The sequence below is a fragment of the Pangasianodon hypophthalmus genome, chromosome 11 (assembly GCF_027358585.1).
Source record: "Pangasianodon hypophthalmus isolate fPanHyp1 chromosome 11, fPanHyp1.pri, whole genome shotgun sequence".
NCBI lineage: Eukaryota > Metazoa > Chordata > Actinopteri > Siluriformes > Pangasiidae > Pangasianodon > Pangasianodon hypophthalmus.
In genome coordinates, this window is record NC_069720.1 from 10,148,035 (window position 1) to 10,171,948 (window position 23,914).

General features: G+C 38.2%; 1 protein-coding gene across 2 annotated transcripts in view; it reads right to left on the minus strand.

Moving 5' to 3' along the window:
- efl1 (elongation factor like GTPase 1) overlaps window positions 1–23,914 on the minus strand; it is a 137,795-nt gene that overhangs the window by 4,220 nt on the left and 109,661 nt on the right. For both annotated transcript variants that reach the window (XM_026930679.3, XM_026930678.3), the window contains exons 17-19: window positions 22,716–22,863; window positions 10,144–11,081; window positions 3,322–3,506 (exon numbers count right to left, since the gene is read on the minus strand). In XM_026930679.3, the coding sequence (XP_026786480.3) occupies window positions 3,322–3,506; window positions 10,144–11,081; window positions 22,716–22,863 (1,271 nt within the window). The remainder of the gene's footprint in view (window positions 1–3,321; window positions 3,507–10,143; window positions 11,082–22,715; window positions 22,864–23,914) is intronic.

Sequence of the window (23,914 nt, forward strand, 5' to 3'; positions counted from 1 at the left end):
TATACCATTCTCCTCCATTCCATCCTCTTCTTCATCAGTTTACACCATTTTACTCCATTCTTTTCTCTCCTACTCCATTCCATCCTCTTCTTCATCAGTTTAAACCATTTTACTCCATTCTTTTCTCTCCTACTCCATTCCATCCTCTTCTTCATCAGTTTACACCATTTTACTCAATTATTTTCTCTCCTACTCTATTCCATTCCATCATATCTCACATTATTCCTTTCCCCTTCTGCTGTTCTCCATTTCATCCTACCATTCCATGACATTCGTTTTAACTCATTCCAATCCATTTCTTTCACCACATTCCTTTCCACGCTCTCCCTCTATTATTCTAAGTTACTCCAATTTATTCTACTCCATTCCTTTCTATTCCATTCCAGTTTATTCCATTCCACTGTACTCCTTTTTTTTCCATTCAACACCATTCCAGTTTATTCTACACTGTTCCATTCTGTCTACACTTGTATACACAAATAAACTGGCACCTCTGTGTATTCCTCTGCACCCCATCCCACTGCGCTCTTTTCCATCGCATCGAGAGCTTTCATTAACATCCTTTGCGCACTGAGATGCTTTAGACTCATGCACAGTTGATCAACCATGGAACACAGTGCACAGTGTCGAGGTGTGCGCACACATACAGAGAAAAACTCTAAAATGGAAACGGAGAAACACAGAGAATTTCTCCCATTTAATCATTCCAAGCCCAAATAAGTTGAGAAATCTTCTTTTCCCTGTAAAACTTGTGTGTAGTGTAACTGAGAATCAGCGTGCACACTGGAGTGTACTAAAGAGCCATCTACGCTCTCATTATGGCTGTTCATCTCCTAATAATTACAGAATAGTGGTGACAATGGATAATGAATGGGAGTCAAACCAAACAGAAGATTTAATGAACCCTCAGACTGTGACAGTGCTGTGCTCTGTGTGTGAGTGTGTGTGTGTGTGTGTGTGTGTGTGTGTGTGTGTGACAAACAGGGCTTACACTGAGTGACACCAATTGTGTGTCATGACCACATAACGGTCTAGTGTCAGCATGGAGCTACACTAACAGCATCTCATCTGGCGTGTACACACACAAACGCGCACACACACACACACCATCCTCAGCCCTGATGCCTCGTACATAATTAGATTAGGTGACCTGGACTGCTCAAGCTACGCCTATGGCCAGCAGTCTGTTGTGTGTGTATGTGTGTGTGTGTGTGTATGTGTATGTGTATGTGTGTGTGTGTGTGTGTGTGTGTGTCTTCCTCACGCCAGGGGCAGAAGACACTTGGCAGATAGACTGAGACTGTGGCATATGTGCCTAATGGCCTCGCAACACAGCAGGATGAGCCGTACAGAGACACACACAGGCCCTGGTTATGACACCTGTCTCTGCTAATGTCAACCCCTGCCATTTGACTACACACACACACACACACACACACACACAGCCTGACTGAGCCTGTGCCTAAAACCTCTCTATGACTTGACAGCAGCAAGAGTTAATCACTTCCATACATACTGTGAGAGGAGAAGTGAAATAATTCTATCAGTAGCTATATATGTGGAATCCTGGCAACCAGTGAGACAATTTTTGCATTTTAATATTTGTTATGGAGCTATTCCCCAATTCGATATTCGACGAGACCACTGAATCTGCTACGTTATGATACAGTTCGATTTAGCAGCCTCTGATCGACATGTGACCAACTTCGTTCAGAATCTGGCGTAGGCCTACTGTTAATTTGCGAATGCTGACGATGTAGAGAAGGACTATTTTAAAACTATCAGAGTTTAAGGGATAGAGAGAGAGAGAGCGCGTGAGAAAATAGCTGAAGAGAAGAATGATGATGTGCAGCACGTTTGACTTTATAAGACTCTCGCTGGTTATAACTCGCTCACACACTCGCTCTTTCCAGCCACAGGTCACCCAGGTTGAAATCTATGTAATGGCTTCACCAGGCACACACACACACGCACACACACGCACACACAGTGTGTCCCCCAAACCCTTGTATCAATAATCTTCCATCTCACGCAGATGTTCTCGATAAGCTCTACACATGTGAGGTTGATGACTGTTTATGACAAATATTTTTCTCAATAGCAACCCTTTCATCTAAATGAAGTTTACACACACAATTACCGATGAAGAGTTACAATTACCATAAATACTGCAATTTGGATAAACAAAGCACATGCCAACATCGGAATATTCTGATATACAGTGTGTCCCAGGAGCGAGCGTGGTTTCTTAAAAAAACCAAAAAAATGATTAACAGTGTGTGTGTGTGTGTGTATGTGTGCGTGTAGAAAATCAGATTTAAAGCCAAAACAAAACTGAAACCTAGATAACTAGATTGGTTTGCCAGTAAACAAATGGCACATGCATTATGCATTAGGAGTGATATATATGTTATATCTCCAAAAAAAAAAAAAAAAACGCACATGAAGAACAGGTGAGCATGACTTAAAAAAAAATCACAATATTAGCCAAGCAGTGTACAATTTTTATAGTAGAGTTTTGACATTGACTGCATTTGTGGGTAGATGTCATGTGGGTTTTCTAGAAATAGAACTGTATTTTGTGTGTGTGTGTGTGTGTGTGTGTGTGTGTGTGTGTGGAGATGAGAATCTAGGGAAGACCTCTAAACCAGTGATGTGTAGAGCTTGCACAATTCAACAGTGAGCTAGACAACCCGGTGGAAACAAAGAAAGCATGACAGCAGCAGTTTAACTTTAAGAGGAGAACACACACACACACACACACACACACACAGCAGAATCAAATCACACTCTCAAAGTCACAGAGGCCTGGTGAGGACTGAGTTAAACACAGAACTAAACAACTGTTCCACTGTGTGTGTATGTGTGTGTGTGTGTGTGTGTGTGTGTGTGTTACTGAGATGCTATAAGAAGCAGCCACAATAAGGATGAGTTGTATACCATCATTTACATATATTACTATATGACCTTCTATACATTTTCTTTTTCCTTCTTCCCCATTTCTATTATTCAATCATTATTCATTTTTTCTTTCTTTCATTTATTAACTCTCTTTCTTACCTTTAATCCATCCATCCATCTATCCATCCATCCTTTCTTTCCATCGCTGCTTATTTTATTAATTTTTATTCATTAATTTATTTTCATGATTGCTTATTTTAATTGTTCAACTTCCTTATTTCTTTGATTTTCTTTCTCCTGTTATACTTTTCATTTTTTATTTATTTCTTTATCCATTTTAATCATTTGTCTAATTTCCTTCCTTCCTTATCTTTTCACTTCCCTGTGTCCTCTCAGTGTCCTTCTCTCTCTCTTTCTCACCTCCCAGTGAGTGAACACCAGTTGAGGGCTTGCCAGGCCGCTCGTCCTCTTGCGGATCTCATCAGCGAATCCGAAGCTCTCTGCCACCGGCAGTATGGCTCTGATGATGAACACGTCTGATCCCTCCTTCATCTCCTCATTGAGGACACGTCCTTCACGCTTGGAGAGGACACCGTACACACGCCCTGTCCAAACAAAAACACAGGCACACAATCAAAGACTTTAATAATGAGTCATTAATGTCATCACTTACTGAAAGCTGATAATATGACATGGGGCAGACACACACACACACACACACACACACACAGTGTGGGATTCATCTGCTTATTCTCTTCCGGACAACCTCCTCCTTTTATGAACACACACACACACACCCCGTGCTGCTCATCGCACACACACTTCAGCTGGACAAGAATAGGTGGAAGTGTGAGGGGAAGAGCTGTACTCTGTGTGTTTCACAAAGAAGCCCAGGAGACCAGAGTGTGTTAACAGAGCTCAGCTCGTACAATAATAGCTGCTGACAGACAGTAGAGAGAAGCGGGTGACCGCTGACCCCTTTATCCCGGGCCTGAGAGATCACTCAGACATCACTCAGACACTTAGCACCCTTCACACCAAAGTCCTGTGGATCAGGACGTGACGGAAACACGAGTGACTAAGCAAGTGGCCTGAAAAATCATCACACACAAAGCACTCAGACTCACAGACAGAAGCAACCAATACAAGTGTAATCACTCTGTATCTGCGCAGAGAACACACACCACTGAGAACATCTACGCCTGGACGGAGAGAGCGAGCTGATTTTTATGAAATTAGAAAATATCCTGCTGGAGGGAAATGCAGATGACATCCACTCACTGATATCTCTTGTGAGCTTCAAGCATGAAATACATGATTTATGACAACACAATAAATGCGTGGATGTGGATTAATGTTTATTTAATGGACGAACACTGTATTTTGTATTTCTCATTCTCCTTCTTGACCTTTATCTTTAAAAAATAAAAAAAAAAAAAAAAAAAAACAGAATCATTCAAGCTATGTTTTAAACTTTCCTATTGAAATACATTAAAACCCATCAGATGTTACTATGGCTAAATTCTAGTGGCTAAATTCTAGTGGCTAAAATAAAAAAAATAAATAAAATTGGACTACTTATTTGAAAATGTTATTTTAAGAAAACACATTTCACCCAAACAACAAGGATTACTGGAAAGTTATTTACCTTCTAAACATGTCTAGGCTTTCTGAAAAAAAAAAAAAAGCTGATATAAAGACAGACATCTCTTTCACATTTTCATATTAAGTCATACGTATTTAACAAAGCTGTTGAATTCTTAAATCAGATTGGTTTCTACCAGCAGCTCTGAGAGTAGTTCAGCTGCAAGGCAAATCATGGGTTTATATTAATATATCGTTCTAACATGTTGCTCTTTCTGGAGTAAAAACATACACAGGGACTTGTATTGTAGACGTTGAGATTGTATCTACATAAACAGAATGTGTAACTGCTGCTACGGTGAAGTTTTTAGTCAGCGATCACTGTGTATTACACTTACAGGCCTGTCAGAGTGACTCACATCCGCTAAGTAACATCACATTAGAAAGTATTTTTATTTTCCCCTGACTCAATCATGTTTTCTTCATTTTTGAACTAAAACTCCTATGCACTGTAGCTTTAAAGTTTTAAGGTCACTCATTGCATCTAAACACATGAGAACACTACTCTTTCTTTCAATCGTCCTTCCTTTCCCTCCTTCCTCACCTCTCCTCACTTCAGTCAAGAATCATTTTGGATTTGAATCTGTTAAGATTTTACAAGCGATAAAAAATATTGCACGGCTTTCTCCCCAATAAAACAGATGATGAGCCAGATATCAATATGGAAAGACCTGCGTATGTGTTTTGAACTCGCTGATATTAACTGACACTTCTTGGAAGCCCCGCCCCCTTCCCCACAGTCTTATGTGTTCTCGACACGGGCTTCCTCGTTTTCTGTCAAGATTTAATGTGAAATAAAAGCTATCAGTGTGTGTTCCACTTAGCTAATATTAGACATGTATGTACGTAATATTAGTGAAATATATTTATTAGGAATGCAACTGAAACATTTCGGACAAGAATGGACAAAAATGGCACTTTCAGTTTTTGGCTAAAAGACAAAAAAGGAGGAAGATTTTGACCCAAAAGATTAAATAAGCCTACAACAGAGTGTCAAATCTAACACCTTACACATTAATTAAATAATTGTTAATGGTGATGATAATTAGAAAGTGATTAATAACGCTGTTTTGCCTTTTTTTTTTTTTTTTTATTTTTTTTTTTTTTTTAAAACCTGCATTCTCCTGCTCTTTCCTGTGCCAGTCACTGCAGATGTAAAAAAAAAAAAAAAAAAAAAAAAAAAAAAAAGAAAAAAATTCATTATTCAATATATATTGAAAATGCACTGTTTATTGCACATTACTGCAGAATCACCTAAATATCCACCATCCAGCTGCGTTTTAGCGATTGCTGCTGCAGCTCCTGACTGCACAGATGGTGGTATTATTACGCCTCCCTTACTCTCCTTAATCCTGAAATAGTGGAAATGCTCTTTTCCTGTCTTTTTTTTAGGCCATCGGTTCTGGGTGATTACTTCATTTATCGTTATATTTTAAAATGGAAAATTGCAAGCAGGGAAAAATCAATATCACACAAGCCTAGCCAGAGCTGTACCATTAGATAGCTAACTATAGTTTTGACAAGATGCAGAGACATTGACAAAACTGAGCAAAATATAGAGGAGTACACAGTGAATCTGTTATATAACTCTAATAGTACAACACTCCATCACCTTAGATTTAAACACGAATGGAAATGAAGGCACTAGTCTCGCTCCAATAACACTTTTACACCAGTGAGGCGTAGGTGCAATGCTAAAGTTCTGAAAACACCACAGATTATTATCTGTGAAAATAAAACTAAAAACTAAAACTTTGGTGCCTTTAAAGGACAAACTGTTCCATGTCTACAGCTGAGAGCGTGTGAGAAAATGATTTGATAAATCAGCCCTGTGTTAACACAGAGACTGAGTCATATATACGGCACACAAATTTTCAAAGAGGCTTTGTGGTTTTTGTTGAATTATTAATTAATTTTCGTGTAATTATTATTAATGTCACCTTTCACACATGGGGTTAGAGTTACTCTAAGGGTAGGGGTCCTCTTAGGGCAGGATCCCTTAGCAGCTCCTTTTTCAATCAGCAGACAAACCCTGCCTTTGTTCATGGACCTGGTGCAATGACATCACCTCATCTGAACATGGCTGACCCACAGCAGCTTCCAATTATGGAGCAGAGAGCACTGCTTCCTGTGTGCATGTGACATGCGATTTCCTCCCGAAAGACCTAGCTAAGCAATGTGGGTTTGGAAACACTTTACAAACATATTTTATTAACTACCATGGAAGGATGGATGAAATAAAGCGAGGGAAAAAAATAAAAAAGAAGACAGTAAAAGTAAATAAAACTGGTCTATGGTTAGTGTGTACTGTGTAGTTATGAATATTGCTATACAAGGACAAAACAAAATAACTACAATTTTTGGTTGCGTTATAACAGAAAATAAGTTTTAGCTAATGATAAAGTGATCAGGATTTATTTCTCTTTCATCTACCTGCTAAACAATTGGCTGGACATCTGATTAACTAAAGGTTTTATGTGTTTAAATGGGCAAAAAAAATGATTGTATAAAAATAAACAATACATAAATAATAAAAACAAGTGCAAATGTGATAACAACCAAAAACTGCACCTTACAAATGATAAAAAGAACATGTCTGTTTTGTACTTTTACCTAATAATAATAATAATAATAATAATAATAATAATTATTATTATTATTATTATATAATTAGCAATAATTAGCAAATTAGCAACTGAAGGGTAGGTATTAAGTTAACCGAAGTCCATTTGAAGAAATAAGAAAACTATTATTTTACTAGATTTCTCAAAATTATATCTAAAAATAACGAGCTTTTGACATAATAATGATATTATGATTTAATATTCCTGTGGTAAAAAAAAATGGTTTGATATTAGATGTTGGCTGCATGTTTATGCTAGGGCTGCAACAAAAAGGATTATTTTTACAATAATTAAAAAAAAAAAACCTGTCAGAAGAAAAAATATCATAATTGGACCTGTGACTAATCTGACAGCTATATCCTCTTCCAATAACAATAACAAATTTAAATTGCATATAAGAAATTTGACAATAATAAAACATGACATATGAAGATTCAAACTCAATATCCAAACTGTAATAAATCAGTAGCTGCCTTACTATTAATCTTTAAAAAAAAAAAAAAAAAAGAAAAAGAAAAAAAAATCTGTGACTTCTCTGTGCATGAGATCATAAAAATAACAAGCCCTGTCCATAAAACAGTAATATTAGGCTAACAGTAACTGTTGTCTATGATACATAATTTATACTTTTGGGTGCTTTTTGTTTGTTTGTTTGTTTTTTTTTTGGTTTTTTTTGCTTTGTGCACATGGCATAGCATCATACTTATACTTTTTTTTTGGTGAAAATGTTGTCACTTCAACATTTTTTTTTTAAGTCCGATATACAGTTTCTTATAGGGACATTTTTATCCATGTATCAGAAATGAAAATAGTTGTGCAAAGAGAAAAAGCATTCTGTCATTTTCATATTCTTTTCCTAGAGCAAAATAGTACAGCTTTCAAGGGTCGCAAAAATGTGTTAGAACTTTTCCCTATGTTTTGTCTGATCGCGTCTGTCTTGCTGTAATCAACGCAAACAGCCCATGATGCAAAACCAGCTAGCATGTTTCTTATGGTTATCAAAAACGAAAAAAGTGTGTAAATTACATGCATGTTTATTTTTGTGTTAAATCTGAAAAAAGCATGGTGAGATATAAACACAGAATCGACAACTTTCCATAGTGTATTAACTTCTAAAAGTAAAAACAGATGCCTATACATGCCTACCATATAATTTTTTTTTGTTGTTGGGTAAGTAAACAATGATCCATCGACAAAATAAATACACATTTTGTATAGTATATTCATGAGATTTTGTCTAGTTCAAAGACATTTATGTCCATCAACACACTGCTCTGGATATTTAATCTGCTGCACATTTCATTCTATAGAAACTTACGTTTTGTCTAACTAACTTTATGTATTTTTTATGTGTTTAGTCTGGTGAATTATAATTGTGTTTTGTGTAGAACTAGGATCCTGGACGAGGATCAGCAAAGTAAAACAGTCACTTACATGAAGTTACTTTCCTCGACTACAAATGTACCAAGAGAAAGCACTCGTGCTCCAAACATGAGTATGAAAAACCCTGCTTTCTGAAAATTTCACCTCTCTGACCATGAATACACATGGAAGTTGCATTGCTGCAATGTATTCCGCACGCACAGCAAACATGAGATCAGAAGCACATGTGCTGGGACACAATAGTGTTACACCATTCCAACAAAGGGATGATGTTACACAACGCAAAAACGCTATGTGCAATGCTTCTCAAGACCAACTGTTTAGCTATACTTGTGTTGAAAGCCAATATTTTTGATGTGGTTGGTGGTGATTAAGTGACAGTCTGGACACATCATGTTCCATTTACAACAAAGTGACTTAATTTGACTCAAAGTAATGTTTTCATGTACTGGAGATGTAGTTTTGGAGTTTTGCTAATGTTTACCTGTAATAACTGCAGATACAAGGCCTTATCTGTCTGTTTACTGCACTGAATAGAATTTGTCATTTTGTCTACTTCCTTTCATGCACTGTTCTTCTAGTCACAGTGTTTAGTGCTGCGTACTGGAGTTCCTGTATGGTTTTGTGTGTTGCAGTGTGAATCAGGAGAGATGATTTTTCAACAAACTGTATATGTTTATATAGATGGCATGACAAAACCTAAAGGAAAAACCCACCCTGTAACACATTTAGTATGTTTATATTGAACTACTTGTGATGTGCTTAGCGAGTCTTATGTTAATTTGTTGGTTGTTTCTGTAATTTGATTGTTCCTATGAGAAGATATTGTCGGTGCTGTGCTGATGTCACGGCGGGTGTGTGTGTGGGGGGTGTGTGGGACAACATTGCTAGTACAATGGTGCGAATGGTGCTTAATAGGAGAAATAAATTTCACTGATCTCATACATAATGAATAACAGCCACATTTTGCTGTTAGCTCCTAAAAAGAAAAGAGCAAGAGCTTCTTTTCTCACTCACCGTTGAGTGAGAAACCAAGTAGGACATTAAACCAGCTAGGTTCAATATCATATTAATGAGAAGTCCAACATAGAAGTCGTGGAGACAACAAACACTGGGTGCTAGGGGGCATGGTTGACAAGCAACTCAGCTAGGCCAGTTAATGAAACATCAAGCATGATGGCTCTGATCGAGGACGCCAGTATTAGCATGAACACTGAAGCTTTGGGACCTTATCTGTTTGTGCAGAATGTACAGGTATGGTGAGAGATGGACAGACTAAAGGACTAAACGACTGCTGCATCATGCTCTTTAGACAGAGATAATGCTTATGCAGATAGATGAAGGGCTTATTCCCGCCAATGCCATTATAAGCGGGTTGTTGAATGGCATTGTGGATAATGTATGAAACTGGTAACCAAAGTGAAAATAGATTAACATTCAATTAAAAGGCTTAGGCCAAAAAAGCCATCTCAGTACATTATTATAAAATAAATATTGGATGCCACTGAAGATCACACGTTAATTGTAAAAATGATATGCAAGTCGTTCAGGGTGATTTTTTCCTTAAAAGGCAGTAGAGTGTTCTGCTTACCTAAGACCTCAGCTGTAGCCATGATCTCACAGGTGTACATGGCAGCCATGAGGCGCTGTGGTTTTGCCTGGAAGGCGTACCTGCACGCCTCTTTCATGGAAGCAATGAGCTGACCAGAAAATGGCCCGTAGCAGTCGGCCATGTCTCGACGCCTGCTCTGTGCCTCACTGTCTTCTCCAAGCTCACATTCATTATTATTTGCCTCCAAACTCTGCTGAGAAATAGAGTCATCCTGTGAGTCCTTCTGCACTGTCTGAGATGGGATTTTCATGTCCCAGCTCTCCACAGAGAAGCAGACGCCCATCAGCGGCTCCTCACACATGGGGCCTGAAAGTGTGGCCAGCTGGAACCCACTACCGATGCTGTTATCGAAGTCTCGCAGCATGGTGCCTTCACTTTTCTCCTTCTCTAAATTGAGAAACTGCCACACCGATGATCTTTGGTATCCCTCAACACTGTTTAGAAGAATGTTAGGGCCGTAGCGACGTGGTCCAAAAGCCCAGATTCGATCCACTGCATTCCTCCACTTGCGGCCCTGAAGGTGCTTTTCTAATTCATTCTTTAAGTCACGTATTTCCTCCAGAGTTTTTGAACTAATCTCTAAAGCTTTGCCCTCTCGTGCCTGCAGGTTGAAGTGCTCCATGGTTCGGATAAGCTCTGCGTTCTCCTCCAGCAGCCTGGTCACTTCCTCAGGTAGAGGAATGGCCCGAACTCCAATTGTGGCCATTTTGTTGGGGGTGGTGAGGGTCACCAGGCCGCTTGAATCTATCTGAACCCCTTCTGGGAGTTTGGTTTGTTCGTCTTTGGTTTGATGGATCACTGCCACCTTCTGCTGGCGCCCAAGCTCCTCGTTCACCATGTCCACTTTGGGTGGGCGGATCACAGTCTCACGGAATGGGATGATGGGAGCAGAGGCACTGATCTCAATTTTGGCAAACCTGTGTAGCAAATCATAAATGGATAAACATGTTACTAAAATAGTGAATAAGAAAATGAGAAGATGCAACCCACTATCTTCAGCTTCACTAGTTTGGGTTTAGAGTTGTTTGCAATTCTATTTTTAATTGGCTATATCTGATTTATTTAAACAGAATTTTAAAGTCTTGTTTGAAAGGATTTTGGATGATCGTGAATGTAGGTCTCACCTCCCTACAACTTTAACAAGAAGAATTAATTTAATTTAATTAATGTGTGAATATTCTCTCTAAATCTTTATTTATTTTCCAACATATTCCTGTTGATATCACTGAATCATATTTTGGTATTTTCTACTAATACAGTGTAGGAAAATACTATACCAGTAGAAAATATAGTAGAAAATATTTCAAATTTGGAAAACCTTTTTTGGAGTAGCCAACAGAGGTGGGGCTCCAAATCTATCTTCCAATCATTTTTCCTCTCTCTCACTAACTGAACAAAAAACATATACAATGAAATTTTTCTGACCGCCTGGGCACACAATATGACTTGCTCCACTTTATTTTCCAGGTAAACTTAAAACATCACATCTAGAAACATTATTTTCTTTTAAGCCAGTAACTAGAGGTATAATTCTATTTACTGACAAATTTCTCTCACGAGTGCTCCCTTAGCCTACATCAAGGCTGGGTCTTCATATGTCTAAATCCAAATGATGTTACCCAGCGTTAACCAAGCCAGACAATCAACAAAAATGTACTTTAGCAGGCATGTAGAATGTAATAATTAAATAAAAGAAAACTGGAAGACTGTGACATGGATGAAACAACAGATCTAATAACAATAATGAAGTCATTATTCCAGTTAGCTGGAACTGGAGAAGTAGAGAAGCAAAAATATGAGAAAAGGTTATTTCTGGCCAACTGGAATGGCTAAGCTCTGTCTTTTCTGTGAGCACTGGTGGTGTATGAAAAGCTAATTTACAACAGAGCACTCAGGCTGAAAATATTCAAACATCCATTCATCTCTAACGCGCTCTGGGTAAACACAAATTGCAAACACAAACACCCGATGGCTGCTACAATAAATAATTCTGCTAACCAATGGCAACATCAAGCGGGAAAACAGGGATGTAATATGTATGCAAGTGACGTAATCTTAAATAGATTATGCAATACTGTTGCAGATAAATCCATGCATTAGCTGAAGGGTTAAGGATCTATCACAATCACATGGTTTGTTTCTAAACAATTCTGTTTATTTATGGGCAAAGATCATTCATTCATTCATCTTAATTTAATGAATGAGGGTCGTGGTTTATCCAGAGCACTGGGCATGAGCTGGGAATACACCCTGGATTCCTGAATTTAGTGTAGCCAATCCACCTAATGACATGTGTTTGGGAGATGGGATAAAAGTGTAGAACCAGGAGGAAACCCAGGAGGGACAAGGAGAACAAGTGAAACTCTACACAGACAGTAACCCAAGCTCAGGTCTGAACAGGAGAACCTGGAGCTCTGCCACCATTTTGGGAAAAATGACCCATTTAAAGTTGTTACCAAAATGGACTAATGCCCAAAAGAGGGGTCAATGTCTTGTATTGATTGTAATACTCATGAAATATATATTGTAATATTGAAAAAAACAGAAATGTGTGCAGTAGAAGGGTAATAAAAGTATTAAGAATGGCTAGTTTTTGTAAATTTGAACCAAAAGATGAAGCTGGTGGTGTTACATTTCCTCCATCTCTTATTTCCACTCACACTAATGCCTACACAACTGCCCATCAGGATGATCCCCCGAGCGTGAGAACATCTCTTGGTCCTCCATATTACAACTGCACTGCTATAAATTCTACAGCAATGACCTGGGTCAGTAGGACAGAATTTGTCTAAGTAGTGAACAGAACATGAGCGTTATATCATGAACAGTTGGCCAGACTGATTACTAATTGGTCAACTGGAGCAGAAGGCTGACTGCGATTGCAGTTTTTCCCCGGAAACATCCCATAATCCAGTTAGACGCAGACAGTCATTGAGCAGGTTGGGGAGCTGATAATCCTGCAGAGACTGTTTACTCGAAACTTCCAGTGAGTGAAGAGGAGAAGAGAGCGCACTGAGTCGGCTGACAGCTCTCTGGATTAGCATTTCACACAGTAGCTTTTTTTCTGTCGCTCTCTCTGTCTCTCTCTCCGTCTGCCTGTCTTCCTATCTCATTATTATTTTTTTTTATCAAGTCAGCCAATTTCTTTCCATCGTTCTCCTGCTTATTAATAGATATCATAGTAGAGTCTTTCTAGAAATCCCTTTTAATATTTTTTTCTCCATTTCAAAGTATTTCTCTCTGTGCTCTTGATTGTGTGCATCATTCATAGCCCTCCAAATTGTCCTATTAACTATAAAATACAGACTAAACCTGAGCAACATAAGCACCTCACATTGTTCCTTTGTTTGAAAAAAGGAATCTACTTAGATGATTTGTACTATTTAAGAGTCACAACTTTTCTAAAGGACAGAAATCTTGGTACTGGATTCAGTCCTACATCCTATATGATCAAAAGAATGATCAGTCAATCAGTCATTATTAAAAAAAACAAAAACTAATAATTAGGCAATATTGAACAATTGCAGAGTCACTTCAGAAAGTTTAGAGTTTAGAAAATTAAACAAATGGATGTAAATGGGACAATCATTCAAAAACTTATGAAATAAGAAAATATATAATGCCATATGCATTAAGGAAGCTGCTTTAGTGCAGAACATAAGGCAGGGTCACAATCTCGGTGGATCCGAAGTCTATCCCGGGAACACTGGAGGCGAGGTGGGAATACCAGAGAACACAGAGGAAACCCTCAATGACGCAGCTAAGAATTGCATCCAAGACCCAGGAGCTGTGAGGAGTCAATTCTACCCACTGCGCCACAGTGCTGCCTTTAAACTAACAACAGATTATCCATGGCTTTTCCAAGATATTTTTCATAATTTTCATACTTGAAATTATTTTTAAATTCTTACAGGAAATGAGTACACTTAAATTCTATAAGCCCCCAAAGCTTCCCAAATATCATACTGATAGGAACAGAGGACACATTTCCTAGACTGAGATTTACTGTACACGTACATTTAAAACCCGCCATTATTTTCCTTTAACTGATAACAAGGAATACATTAAAAAAAATTTCTGCGCCCTTAGACATCTGTTCTAATGAAGCATAACAATAGATAACCACAGGGTCAGACTTGCGGCAGATGACCCAATTTGCCCAGGACTGCTGGGGATCATGGGGATATGATGTCATCATCCTGTGACTAGTAGAGTGGAGTGACCTCGTTTTTAGTGGCTGTGAGCCAGGCGACATGACCTGCTCCCACACAGAAGACTGTCAGGGTTATTTTTAAAAGCTGATAATGCTCTCTGGAGCACTTCATGTTTATGGACAAGCGCTCTTAGCAGGCCGACCTTTAACCCTTGACCACTGGCTCCTGCTGACCCTGGTGATGACCTGGATTGCCCCCAAGCTGTCATTGCTGCCTCTGCGTTGCATCCAACATTTGTTTTCATCTGATCTGACAGCCTACGTGCCAGTATTGTGCAGCAACAAATTAACAGCATTCAGTCAGGTCAAAAAGTCTCAGTACACTGCAGGTTTTGGTCACTGAACTGCTGTATATGCAAGTGTTACTCTGAAAACACTCTGGCCTTTATAGATAACTGGGCTACATTTGAGGGCAAGTCTGAGTGTTTAGGGTGGGGGAACAGTACCCATCCCACTCAGAAAGGTGCTACTCTCATTTCTTGCAATATAGCCTATAGTCTTAGAACAGGCCTTGTTAATCAGTGGTAATCCAGAGCTGGGGTGAGGCAGCAGTAAAAAAAAAAAAAACAAGAAAGCTAAACCGACCATCTACTAGCTGCCTTGAGGCGTCACCCAGGTTCCACAGTACTGAGACTGTGTCTGTTCCCCAAGCTAAACAAAAATATTGGAAATTTGGAAGTTTGTTCAAGTAATATAATTAACATAAAAATAGATAATGCCAGATGCACTGCCAGCACCTTTGACTAGGACTGCTAATTATTAGATCTAAATAACACCTTATAACATGCTTATTGTAAATGGAACGATCACTGATCAGGGATTTAATATGTTTTGCCTAACAGAAACTTGTATTAGAGCTAATGAGTATGTGACTTTAAATGAGGCTAGCTTTCCTAGATACACTTAAATACACTATCCTCATATGATTGGCCACAGAAGAGGCGTCGCACCGATGAACATTACCCAAGGCAATACCCAGAAAAGTGGATATGAACTTAACAAATCTGAAATATTAACCTAAAAAAAAAATTACAGGAAAGTAGTCTACACAGTCACTAATTAGTAGTTATATGCCAACACGACTCTGTGTGGACAGCAAAGAAAGAATTTCATTGTACAGGGAAACTTGTTTTTCCTCACTGTGCACATGACAATAAACGCTTTGAATCTTTGAATCTTACCTGCCAACCAGTCTACAGGAAATTTTAGACTTCCTTTCAAATCTACTTATTTCAGTAGAAAAATCATCTGAGACTTCATGTATACATTTTGCTAACCCATAATCTGAAATCAGTGTATGTGGCTATATTAGATTTAGTAAGCATCATTCAGAATAAACCTGGGCCCACTCATTATAGCAGATGCCCTTGATCTTATTCTGACAAATAGCATAGATTTAAAAAGCATAGTTACCCTCCCCTAGTGTAAAATAATCTCTTCTCACTACCTCATTTCATTTGAACTGTGTCAAAACATACATGTCGCCTCACTGCAGCATTAACTGCACAATCACATCGACTACCCAGCATTATTGAAAATCTCCTCGATTTATTGACTTTAACTGGTTTGCCCTCTGACCATAGACAACTCGATCAAGTTGAATGAAAATCTGAATGAAAATCAACTGCAGTAAAATCTTGCTCCATGGTATAATGGCTACACTTGCATTTTAAAACAGGTCACTGAAATGTTTTAAATGGTATCAAACTAAACTGGTATACTTCCAAACTTAACTATAGACAGACTGTTACTGCTGCTAAATCAGCAAATCTCTCCACCTTGATAAAAGATAATAAATATTCTACATTATTATTTATATACATTTAGTACAGTAGCAAAGTTAACAAGAAAAAAAAGCAGAGTATGAACTTAACATCACTCTGGTATCTAATTGCACCGATAGCAATATGACCACATCATTTGAATCCAACAGCCTGAAATACTACCAGAAGCAATTAAACTACTGCTAAACACAATAATCTCCTCCCTTAGCATTGCCTATGTACCCAAATCTTATCATACTTCCCCCTTATCTCAAAGATCCTAGAAAAGATTGAGCTCATACTTGCATAGGAATTACATTAAGGGTTGCAGAGCTTTTTTTTTAAGGGTTGCAAGAATTTTTTTTTTATATTTTCTTTTGCTTTAATGGACTGTTAACACTCTGATCTTATCACTTTGCATGAAGTAGAGAATTATGCACATTTTTAATCCTCCTGCAGTTATTTTTGCTGTCCTTTATATAAAATAAAAAAGGTAGCATTGTGACCAGTGTTGTGTAACAGAGTGCTTGCAGAGCTGCGGTTTGCACGTCACTGCTCAATTGTTGGCTCAAAGCGGCTGATCCAGAGTCGTTTTTAGATGCTGCTGAGGCCGGAGATGAACATAGCAGAAAAGCCTTCTACATGCTGCTGTAGACATAGCATCCTCCATCCATCATTAAGCTATAAGGAGCTTCCATGCTGCATGTTTTCAGAATGAATAATTTCAGCTGAGCCATCAGCTCATCCATCCAAAATGCTGGTGCATTTTAAAAATTGGTACATTCTTGAATAGTGTGATTATTTTCCCCATTAATTTGCTTTCATTGTTAAATGTGTAGCCTAAAAATGCACCAAAGTAGGTTGCTGCACAAATAAAACTAAAAATTCTGATGTCCTTTTGCTTTAACTAAGAAAAAGATGCCTAGTCGACTATTTTTTTGGATTACTGGTTGACTAATAAACATTAAGTAGTTGGGCAACCCCTAAAGTACACATACATGGAAAGGCTTAGGCCTCATCGCAGCACTGAAACAGCAGTGGTTAAAGTAGTAAATGACCTACCATGGGCCTCTGATCGGAGCTGTGACGCCTTGCTTGTATTGCTTGATCTCGGTGCAGATTTTGATACCATAGGTCAACAATATTCTTCTAGATAGCCTAGAATATTTTGTTGCAGAGCTCTTCAGCTCTTGATTGACTCAGTTCCTACCTGACTAAGAGCTATCAGTTGGTAAATGACTTCAGTGACTTCTTTATCCATCAAAAATAATAACCTTGGTATCCTACAAAGCTCTGTTCTAGGGTCACTATTTTTTCCATTGCACATGCTAACTCTGTGTGCAATTATTTAGAAAGCAGGACATTAGCTCCCACTGCAAGGTAGATGATGAGCAGCTCTATGTTTCAGCCAAACCAGATGACAGACACCAATTTAATAAAATTGAGAAACGAGTAATAGACTTTAGACACTGGATGTTGAGTAACTTGCTCTTACTTAATTCCAACAAGACAAAAGCTCTTCTAGGTTCATGGAGTGGATCTAGATTACAGGTGTCCTGATATATAAAAATAATTGACCAGCCAAATAAACACCAGCCAGTATTTTCAGTGGCCATGGTATGAATAAAACAAATAAATCTTTATAAGACATTTTTAGAAATTAAGAAATATATTCAATTATTGGTAAGGGACTGAGATTTTTTTTAGAGCACACTGGATGTAACATATCCATGTTTAGACTTAGACTTCGAGGGTGCTAAGTAGGTAAACTCTAAACATGTTCAGCGCACTTTTGCAAATCTGCTCAATAGAAGTGCGGCGCACAGGGCGGAAAAAAATCAATCAGGGCCAATGGTGCAGTTTGATTTTTTACGCCTCGCTGTCTGCAGAACCCTCATGGGAATAGGAGGAGGTCAGGAGTGACAAGCTGAAGAGGAGAATCCGCACAGAAGCGGTAATTAGACAAAAACGCAGGCGCTTTGGAGATACCAAGTCGATTTTTTGAGGCTGTGAACTTGAGGAGTCAACACTAAGGGGCTAACCTCTGCCTCTATGACAAGATCAGAGCTTAATGCTAACGTGTGTCTAATCAAAGCGGGTGTAAATGGCGGCATGGACAGGACGCTGCTAGTCAAAATGTCAGAGGATGAGGGCAAGAAGGAAAAGAAGTGGAAAGAGGAAAAAAAAAAGAGAGAGAGAGTGAGGAGAGATGTCTGCTAATGAGATGTCTACTGCTGGAGCTGTCCTTTTCAGACAGGAGCCCGTGGTGGAAGTTTGCATTCACCTACTCTGGCACGTTCCTTCTCTGGATAACAAGCTTAGTATGTAACAAAAATAATTTGAACATCATGTGCACGTGTAGAATCCTGGCTCTTGACTGCAGCATTCAAACTTTAAGTTTGCAATAAACATTCACATACTAGTGTGAACGAAAACAATTATTTTCTTTTTTTTAATGAACAGTAGCTTATAGCAGCGCTCCATTTCTAAGGATTCTCACTGCAAACTGTCAAAGCTAACACAAATAGAAATTAGCCAGTGTATTAAATTAGAATACATATTATTTAAATGGGTTGACCTTTATAAAATGCGAGATCAGCTTCTGGACGAATAATAATACTATACATAATTCATTACCAGACTCCATAATCCTAATCCAAATCCCCAGAATTTAATGGCAAATTTTCATAAACATTTCCTCTATTCTGATGTTCAGGAACACCTTTTATGAGTGATGTTCATTCACATATGAACACTAATAAACAGGGGGGGTTTGCTGATCCTGAAGAAAATCTGCAGGAGACCTAACATGCTTTAACAATTCATGCACTGCAATGCATTTCTGATCAGCACATTATTAAAAATTCACAAGGACCTTCAGAACGTATAAATATTGTTTAGTCTTTATCAGTTGCATAAGATAAAGGGTGCACAGGTATAATCATTAGATCTCTCATTCTGAAGAATAAATATATCTTTATGCTAATGCATGTTTAGTCCTTGAGATTAAAACAAAGAGTTTAAAGCTTCAGTCAGAAACTGCAGACCTTCAATGGTAATTAAGTGTGGTGTATCATTCAGCTTAGCATTTTAAATATTCTTGATTTAAATGTAAAACAGGAAATTTGATTAAAAATATGTAATCGATAGAATAGGCTGGTTTCAATATTTCAAAACCGCCGATGTCCTGGGATTTCCACACACAATGGTCTCTAGAGTTTACAGAGAATGGTACAACAAACAAAAACATTCAAAGAGAGGAAGTTCTGTGTGTGGAAATGCCTTGTTGATGAGAGAGGTCAGAGGAGAAAGGCCAGACTGGTTCAAGCTGACAGGAAGGTTACGATATCTCAAATAACCACTCATTACACCAGTGGTGAGCAGATAACCATCTCAGAAAGCAAAACAGCGAATCTTGAGGTGGATAGGCTACAACAGCGTAAGACCACACTGGGTTTCACTCTTATTAGCCAGGAACAGAAATCTGAGGCTAGAGTGTTCACAGAATCACAAAGCCAGAGACTTGAAGATTGAAAGAACCTTGATTTCTGCTGCAACATGAAGATGGTAGGGTCAGAATTCAGCATCAGCATCATGAATCCATGGAGCAGACCTGCCGTGTGTCAACAGTTCAGGCTGGTGGTGGTGATGTAATGATGTGGGGAACGTTTTCTTTGCACATTAATACCAATCGAGCATCACCCGTATGCCACAGCCTGTGAGGTCTATGGTCACAATTTATCTTATAATAGCTATTTCCAGCATGATAATATGCCATGTCACAATGCACAAGTCATCTCAAAGTGACTCCATGAACATGATAATGAATTGAGTGAACTTCAGTGGCCTCCCCAGTCAGCAGATCTGAATTCAGTTGAGCACCTTTGGGATTTGGTAGAACAGGAGCCTGAATGTACAAGCTGACAAATCTGCAGCAACTATGTGAGGTAATCATATCAACCTGGACTAGCTTCTCAAAGGAACGCTCCCAACACTTCGTGGAACGTAGGCCAGAAAGGATTTAGGCTGTTCTGGGAGCAAAGGGGGTTGATTTTTGCTTCCAAAGGAAAGGAAATTTCCCATTTCAGCAAACAGCCTTGATATTAAGAATTCAAACTATGAGGTTTTCAACTGGTAGCAGTGCCTCAATATATTTTATGCTAACCCCTAACCTAAATCTTTAACCTAGTCTCTAAGCTCTGATTTGAACCATCAATCCTACTAGATAACCCATAACCTTATCTGTAATACCAAACCCTTAAACCAACAACTACCCCTAAAGTTACCCTCTAATCATATAAATAATTTATCACATAAACCTGGGATTGTGTGTTTGCAGTAATATTTCAGTAATATTGCAGTAATATTTTACAGGGCACAGCGTGAAGGTAGCACTAGCAGGCATCAACATTTTCCTGGCACAGACTATCACTTCAATGCGTATTGATCTGGACATGCAACAGTGAAGCTCCAGGTGAGCTTCACAAAGATGTAATGATGCAGGGAATGAGAAAGAAAAAGTGAAAGAGCGAATTACAGTGAAAGTGAGCACTAACAGGTGGGAAATTGATAACTGGGAAAGCAGGTTTATAAGCCCACATGCTATGAAGATCCACAGCTCGATAGACACTGCCAAAATGAGCAAACATTTTGAGCAATCATCAGTTATATTGATGAGAATTATATTGTTGCAGTAGGTGCAAAATCACAATATTGTGAAAGGAAGGCACATGTAATAATAAATGCATTTAAAAATGTGTTACTTACCAAATAAATATGTATAATCATTGAAACAATGTTTATATACATTTTGTGGTTATAGATTTTAAAAGTATCAAGTCATAAAGTCACTATCTTGCTTTTGGTTCACATTGAAAATCCTGGGAGTCTACCATAAAAGGAGTTGATTCCCTGATAGCAGGCAATGAAAGCCTCAAACAGTTGGAGTCGATTTTACACACCGAAAATGATTCAACTCACACAAACACAGCAAATAAAAAAAAAATTAACTCAGCATCCGAGTGTTTCGGTTATTAACTAACACAGACAGTGTATACCTGCCTTTTTTTAAAACAAACTGAACACATCAGACCAATTGTACAGAATACTTTGCATTAGTCTGAGTGTCTGATTTGGGGGTCAGCATACTCAGCATAAGCACTCGATAATTACTGTCATGACTGTCTGTTATGTAAATGTCTGTAATATTGTATTGTGGTGACTTCTTATTTAGTTGAGCCTAGTTAATATTTCTGTAGTAGAATTGGTTGATTGGAAATGTTAGAAAGAAGTGTTGGAAATTTCAATCGAAATAATCAATAGATGCAGCCCTAGATGTTTGTTAATATGCAGAATTAAATCACATCAAAGCTTTTTAAGGAAGATACAGGTGATGAAAAAAATTGGAAGAACATTGGACACACTCTTGTAATAATAATAATAATAATAATAATAATAATATTCTCAAAGTCACTGTAGACTAGGGATGAGCAATATGGCAGAAATATCATATCACATTTCTTGAAGGCATTTCTATGATATACAATATGTAATTTAGTGCCTACATAAATAAATGTATTATTTATTTATTTGTTCATTTATTTATTATTTAGCTTTATTATTATTACAAAGAAATACATACAAATATTTAAGACATAAAAGAAGGGGAAATCTGTTTTTAACATTTTACAACTTTTAAAAAATAAGTGCAAAATTTCAGAAAAAAAAAAAAAGCTGCTTTGACTGTTTATAATAAAAAAATTAAAAAATGAATAAAATGATCACAATATCTCAGATATTACGATTTCAGAAAAGCATACTGAAAGTGACACAATTTATCGTGATACTGATAATATATCGCCCAGCCATTTACAAGTACACATTCACGCACAAAAATTAGGAACAAGTCTAGTAGGCTGGAGAAAGGTGAAATTATGTATGTATGTATAAACTGCTCTGTCTACCACCAGTATCAAGGTAATTTAGCAGACGATCACTATTTACCTTCACGCTGTAAAGGAAAACCTCTAAAGTCCCAATTTCACTTCCTTTCTGCCTCATTACTTTTCACTCCCTCTCTGGTTAAAGGTAAGAATAGAAAGAGGTGGTGCTGCAGGTAATGTGTAATCACAGCGTTAGCTGATTGCTGAAGCTCACACACACACACACACACATACACACAAAGTGTCTAGAATAATAAATACAGCATATCTTCATACCCAATCATCAGCGCTGCAAATCAGCTGTCACTCATGGTCTAAAACGATTCACTGCATCTCTATTCATCCCCAATAATCAACCGCACATTGCGTCTCAATCTCAGTCTCTCTCACGCTTACTGAATGAAAAGCAAGCCTATAAACACAGCAGCGGCATATCATAGGTAAGTGAGAGAGTGTGTGTGTGAGTGTGCAAGTGTTTGCGTGACGTACAAGTTAAACAAGTTCAAGCAAATTTACAAATCAATGAACCAAATACAGCTAATGCTCACAGTCAAGGTTTCACACGTGTATAACAGCCAAGATGTATAAAGTTCTAAATTGTGTTTGCGTGTGTGTGCGTGTGTGTGTGTGTACCTCTCTCGGAGGTCATCGAGGCAGCGCTGCAGGTGAACCTCTCCTGCTGTGACGAGTACATGCTCTCCACTCTCCTGAATCAAAACCTCCACACATGGGTCAGCCTGGTTCAGGAGACGCATCCCACGCACCAGCTTGGGCATCTCGCCTACACACATACACAAGTTTAGCGTCACAGACACACACATAGAGACAGACAGACAGGCAGGCAGGCAGGCAGACAGACAGATACACACACAGACACACACACAAATGAGAGAAAGTTCCATACAAAACACTGTACAATCAACTCAGACATGTTTGATGCCTAAATTTTGCTACTTTATTTTTGTACAACAGCTATGAAGCTAATGTACAGCTAGCTAACAAATAATACGATAATATATTTGTGAGTTCACTTTGTGTAAACTGCATGCCAATATCATTACACACTCACCTCAAAAGTAGACATAAACATAAACAGTTTCATAAAATAGCAGAATAGCAAAACAGCAGCACTATTCCTCCTTTAGACATTAGGCCACACCTCCTGCTTGAGTCTGATGGCCTTCGAAATGGAGCGACTTCTATTTTTAGCTCTTCCATGCCCATTTTTGTAGGTAACAGTGTGTCGTACAGCATCAGAAATCACATAAGCAAGTGTGTTTGAGATGCTGAGCACACTTTCACACTAGTGAGAGCACACAGGACTCTTAAATATATGGTAACAGACACTAGGTAGTGGCGGGAGGCTTAGCAGCAGGCTAGAAATGAGAATCCAGAGAAAACAGTAGGGATTTTAAAAAAAAATCTCACTTCTGCTGCAGTATTGAAAAACTACTGCCACATCTTTCTCTGGGTGATTTTGTGTTTCCTTATAAAGTGGAGGTATTACCTTGCTTACTGTCACGGCTCAAGCACTCCCAGCAATGAGGTACCCCAGGGTCACAAATTGGAAGCTATACATTTCCCTATGGTGTGGGTTATTTGTTTAAGCACTGAGTAGCTGCTTAAATTTTGCAAAGAGGAATAGTTGCTGTGACTCGTTTTTTTTTTCTCCTTGCACAAATAACCGAGTCATTTTGATGATGTCGCACACGACGGATTAGATTTGTGATATTAGTATCATTGTTCTTGTTCAGCAGTATTGATGTTCAACATACCACATTTGCTCATCACTGTTGCATTCGACTGGAAATTGTGCTGATTTATTTCAAATT